General features: G+C 42.4%; 1 gene segment (V, D, J or C); it reads left to right on the top strand.

Moving 5' to 3' along the window:
- Positions 1–7,352: 7,352 nt before the first annotated feature.
- Positions 7,353–10,482, top strand: LOC133114413 (Ig kappa-b4 chain C region-like). The segment is given in 3 exon segments: positions 7,353–7,364; positions 8,349–8,400; positions 9,893–10,482. Coding segments are annotated over 3 exon segments (381 nt in total).
- The last annotated feature ends 1,384 nt before the right edge of the window (positions 10,483–11,866 follow it).

Here is an 11,866-nt window from a genome sequence, read left to right as displayed (position 1 = left end):
CTACTGTGTTTCTGGCAGTTATTATAAAAATGCAGGTTTGTGCGTCTGATGATCCTGTGATTTTGGGGGTTCCCTTTCTGTGGTTAAATCATAATTATATTCTTGTCACTGAAAATACTTTTATAAAACACTCAAAAATGAATATGAGATGATAATGATAGATAACTTTATCTATTTTTTTAATTCATATTTATTCCCATATATGTTGTGTTGCTGACATTAGTGTCTGCAGAAACCACACAGAAATGCATGCTGGGTGTTCTTTTCTTTGAAAATACTGTAATAATTACATGGATTGCTTTGTCCAAATAAAATGATTATAGAACATGATCTATAAGAAATACCCCAGCTCTGGAGGCCTGCTGAGAGGAGCAGTGATGTGTGCAGCGTGCTCAGAGCACTTCTGTACAGCAGGATGTGTGCTCAGCTCACACTAACCCCCTGGGGACGGCCCAGACACCTGGCCACAGTGCTGCTCTATTCTGAGATTGAGTCAGTCCCACTGAGGGACAGCAGAACCAGCCTGCCCCGCCCTGCACATGCAAATCTGAGTTTCACTCCCACAGCTCACAGTTTCTCAGCCCCAAATACCCAGCCCTGAGACAGCTGTTTGAAGATGAGGAGGAGGAGGGCTAATTTCTGTAGTGAGGTGAGAAAGGGAGGGGGCTGTACTTCACACATGCTTTAGCATCAGTTTCAAATTAGAGATTTCATGTCTGGAGGTTGGGTTTTGTTCATTCTTTTACCTCTGATACATCAATGTCAGCACCGAGGGCATTAATTACAATTAAATCAATGAAGTGAACATATTTGCACTAATGCCTTCAACACTTCAACCTGGTGACATATCCCAGTTTGGGTGCTGTACTGAAATTCATGATTTGAATGAGATACGTCTGTTTGTGTTTCTTCCTTGACCTGTAAGCCACCTTTGATATTTTGAGATCCATGAGATTCTGCTCTCATCGCTGACTGGGATGGGTGTCACAGGATCTGCACTTGCATGGTTTTTTTCCTACCTCTCTGGTCGTTCCTACCAGGTGTCTTGGAGGTCCCACAGGGCTCAGTTCTTGGTCCTCTCTATACACCATGTCTCTTGGTTCTGTTATCTCATGGCTTTTCTTACCATTCTTATGCTGATGACACTCAACTCTTTCTTTCCTTCCCTCCAAATATCTCGGTCACCATACAGATCTCTGCCTGCTTTGCTGATATCTCTGTGTGTATGACTTCCCACTACAGGAAGATTAACCTTGGCAAGACTGAGCTTCTCTACATCCCTGCCAAATCCTCTCCGACAATTTCCCTCTCACTGATTGTGGAGGACTTTGCAGTTTCCTCCTGCCATACGGCCAAGAATCTTGGGGTGACTCTTGAGACCCACATCACTCTCGCTCCACGTGTGTCCTCCATTGCCAGAACCTGCAGGTTCTCCCTCTACAATATACGCCGTATCCGGCATCTCCTGATGGAGAAAGCCACCCAGCTCCTAGTCCAGGCGCTCATCATCTCCCTTCTGGATTACTGCAACTCCCTCCTGGCTGGTCTCCCAGCTTGTGCCATCAAGCCCCTCCAGCTGGTCCAGAATTCCACCACCAGTCAGCCCAGGTTGGCTCATGTCACCCCGCTCCTCATTGGCCTCCACTATCTTCCTATTGCCGCACACATCCGCTTCAAGGCGCTAGTGTTGGCATTCCAGGCTGCTAAGGGGACTGCCCCATTTTCAATCCAATCTTTCATTGCTCCCTACACCACAACAAGACCACTCCGATCTGCAAGCTTTGGTCACTTGAAGGTTCCGTCACTACGAGCATCAGATGGTCGAGCTGCATGTCGACGCCTGTTTTCCGTTCTGGTGCATCAGTGGTGGAATGACTTGCCTACCACTGTCAGGACAGGAGAATCCCTCCCCATATTTTGTCGCAGGCTAAAAACACACTTTTTCAGACTTCACCTTAGTCCTCCCTCCTGATTTCCTCCCCCACTTCCGATGTCCATCTTGTCTAACCGTAACCCAAAAAAACAAATATTTTCAGCTCTTCATGCATCTTTTGCTAGTTATGGATTTGATGCTTTTAACCTTTGTAAATCTATTCACTTGTCAATCGCTTTGGATTAAAAGTGTCTGCCAAATGACAAAAATGTAAATGTAATGTAAAATGTGTAAATATCCCCTTTTAGAAAATTGAAGGGCTGGAAGTCATTGTCGCCCCCTACAGCCCTGAGTGCAGTATTGCTGTCCCAGATCAGTGCCTCCCCCCTCAGCACCTGCAGTAGGTCCCAGCTGCAGCAGTGCAGTCTCTATGCAGTCTGACTGGGGGAGGTTTTTGTACGGCTCTGTATCACTGTGTGAACGCACCACTACTGTGGTAACTCTGACAGTAATAATCTCCTGCATCTTCAGCCTGGACTCCAGTGATCTTCAGTGTAAACTGAGTCCCAGATCCACTCCCACTGAAACGATCAGGAATCCCAGACTGCCTTCTTGTGATGCCATTAATCAGAAGTTTAGGAGCCTGACCAGGTTTCTGAAGGTACCAGGAGAGACAGTCCTGGTTATTGTTGGTATTGTAGCAGTTGTCAACCCCCTGACTGGCTCTACAGCTGATAGAGACAGTGTCTCCCTGCTGAACAGCCTGAGCTGATGGAGACTGAGTCAGGACGATTTCTGCCATTGATTCTGAAAAGGAAACATGGAAAGCAATGTTAGGATATAAATATTTCTTGATTTATTTTTTTATGAAAAGAAAAAGAAAAATTTCAAAAAAAGTCAATTAAAAAAAATTGTGTTTCATTTCAATGAGATCTGAGTACCTTACCCTGTACAAAGAGTCCCAGCATCAGCAGCAGTAGAAAGACTGACATCATCATAATTCTGTCCGTATCAGTGTCTGTGAAAGGACTGGACAGTCACTGATCAGTACTGGGGGTCTTAAAGTGTGTGGAGCAGTGAGGCAGGACAGGTATGCAAAGCCCCTTCCTCTATACAAATCCTGTCACACACAGTGAGAGGAGCTCTGATGTGTGAACAGCAGGGGGTCAATCGAGGGCCGGGACATATTTTTTGGGGTGTATGAACTGAATGTATTCTGAAACTGAGCCGATTGACACCCTCCCACTGATCAGTTCTGTATCCAATTCTGCTCTCCGTTGTGTGGCTGCTTCAAACAGTCAGCACTGGCCAGGTCTGAGTTTAACACCAGACTGTAGTTTCCTCTCTCTGATTATACTGCAGTGCTTTTACATCAGGAGCAACTGTAGCACACTGTCTCCCTCCTGTGGTTGGAGAGTGTAATGGCAGCTTGTGTGGTGTATGGAGAGAGAGCTCTGGAAGCAGAACCCATAGTGGTTCCTCTACTATCAAACAACACTGAATTCTGGAGGATTTGGGGGACAGGTCAATCCTGCATTACTTATTCAAATATGACACTGAGATTAGTCTTCCGTGACCATGAAAGTGCCTCCTAAATCATGGCTACAACAAAGGACAATGCTTTCCCTTACCCCAACATCTAAAATAAAGAAAGAGAGAAATGTCTTTTGGTGTATCAGTGTTTTTCCACGACTAAGGGTGAAAGTGCGGTTGGTGGAGCTCATGGAGCTGAATGTGGTGTTTGGGAAAGAGCAGGAGGAACATTGCTGGGGGTGGGAGAGCATTCCTTCCTCCCTGTGCTCTTTATCAGTGGAGATCAGATCTGGCCTCAGCTGCACTTACACTGATAAACAAGTCTATGATTCACTGCTGACCTGAGACATTTCTCTGCAACCAATAACCTCACCAACCTGCCCCCACCCCCCACCACCCCAAATCTCAGGCCCTGAACTCTGATGACTTTCTGAATGATCTCTCTAATGTCTCAAAGATATTTTATCTCATTGATTATTTGCATTCATTTCCAAAGATGCTGTGTGATTATTGGGAATGGATTATCCCAGAATGCATGGCGATCTCCTCATCGGTATTAATGTAACATTGATCAACGTGAATTTAGACTTTGCCCTGGCCAAACCTTTAATATCTACCAAAATTTCATTCAACATATTTCAAGTCTGGGCTAAGAGTGTAAGACCCCATCTCTGGTACAGTGACCATCATTTACAATTTCAGTGTTTTGTTCAATCTCTGCATATTTTCCTTCTCTTTTTAAAGTGGTGATCAAGCTCCTTTTCCTTTTTTTTTAATTTTTTTTAGAAAAGATGAATCAAATGAATTCTGACCAATACTTTTATCTGAACTGTGTTTCATTCTTTTAAAATAATGACAGATTTTAACAGAAAACTTTGGATGTACGAACATTAAAATTTCGAGAAAGTGGAATATATTTCAGAATATGGGAGTTATTATTTCACAAAGTAGTTCAGTGTTTTAGAGCAGAGTCCCTCAGTGTTACAGATCAGTGCCTCCCCCCTCAGCATCTGCAGTAGGTCCCAGCTGCAGCAGTGCAGTCTCTATGCAGTCTGACTGAGGGAGGTTTTTGTACGGCTCTGTATCACTGTGTGAACACCCAGCTACCACTGATGTAATGTGCACTCTGACAGTAATAATCTCCTGCATCTTCAGCCTGGACTCCAGTGATTTTCAGTGTAAACTGAGTCCCAGATCCACTCCCACTGAAACGATCAGGAATCCCAGACTGGCGAGTTGTGGCGAGATATATCAGAAGTTTAGGAGCCTGACCAGGTTTCTGCAGGTACCAGCTGAGGTAGACGCCACCGTGCACACTCTGACTGACTGTACAGCTGATAGAGACAGTGTCTCCCAGCTGAACAGCTTGAGCTGATGGAGACTGAGTCACAACTATATCTGCCATTGATTCTGAAAAAGAAAACGGAGAAATGTAGGTCATTGGACATTCATATTTTCAGACACTGTGTCATATTCTGGCATATTTGAATATCCAATAATGGCAATGTTGTGAAACTTGTTGTACAGTGAAAAGTAGGCAAAAAAAATTTTGAACGAAAATCACAAGTTAAAATGTTTGAATCTTGCTCACCCTGAACAAAGAGTCCCAGCATCAGCAGCAGTAGAGAGACTGACATCATCAAATGCTGCCTTTGTCAGTGTCTGTGAAAGGACTGGACAGTCACTGATCAGTACTGGGGGTCTTAAAATGTGTGGAGCAGTGAGGCAGGACAGGTATGCAAAGCCCCTTCCTCTATACAAATCCTGTCACACAGTGAGAGGAGCTCTGATGTGTGAACAGCAGTGGGTCTATAGAGGGCTGGGACACGTGTACTATTCAATGCTTCTTTCTGTCAAACATTCAAATGTCGAAATAACAGTTTCTGGCATTTAACTGTGTACATGGTCAAGAAGGGATGAAGTGGTGGTAAAATACAAATCTTCTCACACACAGTTAGAGGAACTCTGATGTGTGAACAGCAGTGGGTATAAATTGAAGCTTTGCTGAAATTATATTACTCTTTCATAGCCTTGTTACTGCTGAAATGTGACTGCATTTGTACTAATGTTTGTTCAAATGTGTTTATTAATACATTCCCATGTTGGGTGTACTGATAGAAGAAGTTCTATGAGAGATCAGGAAGTCAGTGCCCTGAGAATGATTCAAATGGAATCCATCTGAAATGTGAGCTAAGAACTAACAGTATTATGGTGTTTATTTCCCATTTTTTACCATGAACAGATACTTTCTTTATATTTGACATTATAGTTTTCAGATGAGTAGAATGAGAGCCTTGTGTTAACACAGGGAATACTGGGCTAACTGTAGAAGGCACTAGAATGTTTTCCCATCATATTTTCAACAGTGATTTCTTTCTGTTGTCCTAATTTTTCTGTTTCTTTTCCCACACTGCAGTTCACTCACTCAGATGCAGAGCCATTGTGATGGAGGGCTGTTCATCCTGTTCAGGGAGTGAATTATCCCAGAAGGCCTCAGGAACTGCTCATTAATATTCATGTAACATTCATCAAAGTGAAAAAAAAAACCTTCTTTCGATCCTAAATTTTTGGATGACGTACTCCTGGTAATCCTCAGAAAAGTACAAACACTCTTTTCATCATATTCACCATGTGTGTTGAGTCTAGGGTCCCATCTCTGGTACAGTAAACATCATTAAATTGCAATTCACCATTTCTGTTTTTCTGAATCTGTGCATCTTTTCCTTGTGTTTACAAAGTAGTGAGTCGCCCTTTCTTGGTATGTTTTAGAAAAGATGAAACAAGTTGGTTCTGACCAATTCCCATGTGTAAAGGCTGTTCTATCAATTACAAATGTTTGCTTATAAATGAATGGATTTTATGGTTTGGTTCTAACATTCACATTTAGAGAAAGTGTGTTAGGTTTGGGTTTATTATTGCAGAAAGTAATTCAGAGCAGAGCCCCTCAGTGTTACAGATCAGTACCTCCCCCCTCAGCACCTGCAGTAGGTCCCAGCTGCAGCAGTGCAGTCTCTGTGCAGTCTGACTGAGGGAGGTTTTTGTACGGCTCTGTAACACTGTGTGATCACACCACTACTGTGGTAACTCTGACAGTAATAATCTCCAGCATCTTCAGCCTGGACTCCAGTGATTTTCAGTGTAAACTGAGTCCCAGATCCACTCCCACTGAAGCGATCAGGAATCCCAGACTGGCGATTTGTGGAGCGATAAATCAGAAGTTTAGGAGCCTGACCAGGTTTCTGCAGGTACCAGTGGAGATAGTGGCCATAGCTTGAGTGGTAGTAAACACTCTCACTGACTGTACAGCTGATAGAGACAGTGTCTCCCAGCTGAACAGCTTGAGCTGATGGAGACTGAGTCACAACTATATCTGCCATTGATTCTGAAAAAGAAAACAAAGAAATGGATGTCAATGTACATTAATATTATCAAACACTCTGTAATATTCGGTCATATTCTAAAATTCAAAAATAAATAATGGCATTGTTCTGAAAAGAGTAGTTTTGTGAAAATTCAGAAAATAAAATGTCAAATTTGACCAGAATCACAAGTTTAAATGTTTCAATCTTGCTCACCCTGTACAACGAGTCCCAGCATCAGCAGCAGTAGAAAGTTTGACTTCATCATAATGCTGCCTGTGTCAGTGTCTGTGAAAGGACTGGACAGTCACTGATCAGTACTGGGGGTCTTAAAGTGTGTGGAGCAGTGAGGCAGGACAGCTATGCAAAGCCCCTTCCTCTATACAAATCCTGTCACACACAGTGAGAGGAGCTCTGATGTGTGAACAGCAGGGGGTCTATAGAGGGCTGGGACACGTGCACTATTCACTGCTGTTTTAACTGAGTGTGCTGCAGAGACTGGATTCTCTCTCTCTCTCTCTCTCTCTCTCTCTCTCTCTCTCTCTCTCTCTCTCAAGCCTGGAAGCCTGTGGCCCTCTGTGAACCCCATGAAACTGCTGGTCTGTTCTCACCTGCACCCCCTGCACTGCAGCTGAAGACATGGGGGAACATAAACCCTTTTTATTTTTCCTCACTGCTTGACCTTTCTGTTCATCAAATACACCCACAAGGCCTAATTTTATCTCTGCTGTTGCTTTTCCTTGTCTGCCTCTCTGTTGCACTCACTGTATAAAGATTTCAACATTTATTTTATTCCTGTTTATTACAGGATGTAATGCTATCTATGCTCAACTGTTTCAGCGCCACAAAGATAGATATGTTCAGGATTTGGTAGTGTTCTGAATAATTCATCAGACACAGTTTTACTCAACTTTAGCTCACATTTATATGCAAATCTGAATGTGTTCTGAACAAGCAGTTTGGCAACTCAACACTTGCCAAATTCAATTTGATGAAGACATAACATAATCACTTTATCTTCTTTGAGGTCAAAGATAAAAACAGATGTTGAATTGATGAAGAGAACCCTGTATCCACTTCTTGATAAGCTTTCTGAATATCATCTTAACGGTCGTTTCACAATTGTCCAGCAGGGGACCTACGAACACCGCACAGTCGGTCGGATCAATTGGCAGGTTTTTGTACAGCCAGTTAATCAGACTCAACCACTGTGGTGGACTTTCGGTGGCGGGAGCAAACTGGAAATCGGCAGTAAGTTTCTACACAATAAGACTTTTCAGGATTTTCCGCAAAAATAGTTGTTATTGGCTACATTAATTTTGATGAAAGGTTTTGCGAATTGCTAGCATTGTATATTTCTATCTGATTACAACCGAGTCAGTCGTTAAAATAGACATAAAAACAACATGAATTTGAAAAGCTCAAGAGAGTAAGATACATTTGTAGTATAGTATATGCATGCCCGACATAAATAGTTACACATTATAAACGCTTGACTCAAAATCTGCGTTAAGTCAGAATGAAAAAGGCACAGGACGGCTGTGTGTCTTGAGTGAGAGGTTTTTGTACGGCCGGTGAATGAGTCTGTATCACTGTGGTACACTTTCGGTAGCGGAACAAAATTGTCAATTGGACGTAAGTAATTTCTCTTTCAGATACATCCATATCGTTGTTTGTGTTTTCTTTTTCAATATATTGTCATATTAGGATGTTAGATGTCGTCAATCAAAATTGTAATAATTCTCGCGATGCTTAAATAACAGGAATCCTTGCAAGACTAACCATTGATTTCAAATTATTTCTAATCTTGCCACAGAAACGCTTCGTAGAGTAGAATATATTTGCTTATGATGCGTAAAATCAAAGAAAATGTTACACATTTTTCAAGCAAATGATTGACTCGTTTGAAAAGCGACGTTAAGTTAGAATTTGAAAAGGCAGAGGAAGTCAGTGTCTTTTGAGCAAGAGGTTTTTGTACGGCTGGTGAATGAGTCTGTTCAGTTGGAAGTAAGTAATCTCTCTTTCAGTATTTTTGCTGTATTTTTTAATATACTGCCATTTTCCGATATTCAAACAAGATTATTTGAATAAGCTTGGCAATTTAAACTAGCTCACTAGATTCAAACAGTGTTTGTAGCTATCGCGTTGATGTTCAGAATACAGTCCTGAATGAACTTTATTCCGTGCAGAACTAAATGAATTGCATTGCATTGAAGCAAAGCATTTCTGGAGCAGTTTGAAGTGCAGCCAGATGTTATTTGCGTCACATTAAATGAAATACGATGAAATAGCCTATCCATCATCATAACCGGACTATTTTGAATTCTAAAACGTAAAATTCCGAAGTCAAAGAGTTATTTATTTTACAGAGGCTACTTGATTTAAATAAGATCGCGCTTGATACGCGTTATGGTTGTATTGCTGATTAAATTTGATCGTTTTTTCATATTCGACTTTATTTTTGATAATTTTATAATTATAACGTATGATCGTATTATTAGATGAATAACACGTCTATTACATTCCACATTTCTGTTCTTTAGTCCCAGGCTCGTGTCATAACGTTCCGTAGCTACTCGACACCATTGGTTTGAGTCTTAAAAAAACGAGAAATTTTTCATTTTTGCTGAATTGTTTGATCATTTTTTAAAAAAAGGTTATATTGTTGTCGTATTTAGTGCGTATTTATTTGGTTTTAATTTGAGCACAAATTAACCTTATTCTGAAGGTTTTCAGAGCATAATGACATGATCGATGAATATATTATTTTGTAAGTATAAATTATAAGGATATGGCAATACAATCAGACAGTTGGAGCTGCACAAGTGGAGCAAAATGCAACTGGAACTACCCAAAAAAGTTTTTGTTGTGGTGATGAATTTTTCATTGTGAAGTGCAGTCACAGGTTCTGATAATAATGGAATGCAAATAGATAGAACTTTTAAACATGTGAATGTGCTTTATCCTGTACAAGATGAAGCAAACCAGGACACATTCTCTTCAGCCATTGCAAATGAGTAACACCTGATATTCTCTGTGTCACATTCCTGTCTTGCTGTGAGGACAGAATGATTGGCGCATGGGGGTGTGTCCACTCTCTGAGCTCATGTCTCTCTGTGTCTCCCAGGTGACACAGTTCCCACCCTCACAGTCCTGCCCCCCTCCAGTGTGGAGCTGGAGCAGGGAAAGGCCACACTGGTGTGTCTGGCCAACAAGGGCTTCCCCTCAGACTGGACTCTGCGCTGGAAAGTGGACGACGCCAGCTGGAGCTCGGGCGTGGCCGGGAGTGTGGGGGTCCTGGGGAATGACGGCCTGTACAGCTGGAGCAGCTCGCTGACTCTCAGTGCGGGAGACTGGAAGAAGGCGGGGTCACTGACCTGTGAGGCCACAAAGGGCTCCCAGTCTGCCCCCCCTCAGACACTGAGGAGAGCCCACTGTTCTTAGTAGGCCGGGTGGAGGCCCAGCTCACACACTCTGATCACACTGTTTTTACCCTGTTCTGCCCTCAGCCTCTCTGCTCCTTACTGCTGTCACACTGAGCTGAGCCTGTGTGTGAATCCTTCCTCCAGCCTGAGCTTCCAGTGCTAATATCTCTCATGTGCTCTGCTTGTGTTCATTAAAACAAATATGCACACGTGTGCTCTTATTTGTGTTTGTGTGGTTTTGAGAATAGCTGTTAGATCAATTTCATTGACATAATAAAGATTCTTTGAAGAACTACTGTGTCTCTGGCAGTTATTATAAAAATGGAGGGTTGTGCTTCTGATGATCCTGTGATTTTGGGGGTTCCCTTTCTCTGATTAAATCATAATTATATTCTTGGCACTGTAAATACTTTTACAAAACACTCAAAAATGAATACGAGATGAAAATGATAGAAGTAAATTGTCAAAGAATAGATATTTTTGTATCATTCATCCATTAATTCATTAATTCATTCATATTAATTTCCAGATATGTAGTGTTGCTGACATAAGTGTCTGGAGAAACCACACAGAAATGCATGCTGGGTGTTCTTTTCTTTGAAAATACTGTAATAATTACATGGATTGCTTTGTCCAAATAAAATGATAATAGCACATGGTCTATAAGAAATACCCCAGCTCTGGAGGCCTGCTGAGAGGAGCAGTGATGTGTGCAGCGTGCTCAGAGCACTTCTGTACAGCAGGATGTGTGCTCAGCTCACACTAACCCCCTGGGGACGGCCCAGACACCTGGCCACAGTGCTGCTCTATTCTGAGATTGAGTCAGTCCCACTGAGGGACAGCAGAACCAGCCTGCCCCGCCCTGCACATGCAAATCTGAGTTTCACCCCCACTGCTCACAGTTTCTCAGCCCAAAATACCCAGCCCTGAGACAGCTGTTTGACCATGAGGAGGAGGAGGGCTCATTTCTGTAGTGAGGTGAGAAAGGGAGGGGGCTGTACCTCACACATGATTTTGCATCAGTCTCAGATTAGAGATTTCATGTCTGGTTGGGTTTTGTTCATTCTTTCACTTCTGATACATCAATGTCAGCACCAAGGGCATTCATTGTGCAAGCAGAGAGGTGTAATAGAGAGGAGAGGCGATCACCATCTAAAGTAAAGATGTCAATGAATAATACTGTACATGAATAATCTTTATGTCCACATGAAAGCACATACATTTACATTTACATTTTTGTCATTTGGCAGACGCTTTTAATCCAAATTTACAAGTGCATAGGTTCTACCACAAGTCAAAGCATCACATCCATAACTAGGAAAATACACATGGAATGCTGTTCTAAACATACAGTCGTCATCAGCAGTGCAAAAATATTATTATTATTATTATTTTTTTTTTTTTTTGGGTTAGACAAGAAGGATAGGGATATCAGAAAGGGGGGCGGGGGAAATCAGGAGGGTGGACTAAGGTAGAGTTTGAAATGGTGTGTTTTGAGTCTGCGTCGAAATAAGGGGAGGGATTCTGCTGTCCTGACAGTGGTAGGCAAGTCATTCCACCACTGAGGAACCAGAAGGGAAAACAGGCGTGAACGTGCAGCTCGACCGCCAGGTGCACGTAGAGAGGGAACCATAAGGCGACCAGAGCTGGCAGACCGGAGTGGTCTAGCTGGGGAG

This window comes from Conger conger, chromosome 2, assembly GCF_963514075.1.
Source record: "Conger conger chromosome 2, fConCon1.1, whole genome shotgun sequence".
Classification (NCBI taxonomy): Eukaryota; Metazoa; Chordata; class Actinopteri; order Anguilliformes; family Congridae; genus Conger; species Conger conger.
The sequence above is the reverse complement of the archived record's forward strand: the minus strand, read 5'-3'. Positions and strand labels throughout refer to the sequence as shown.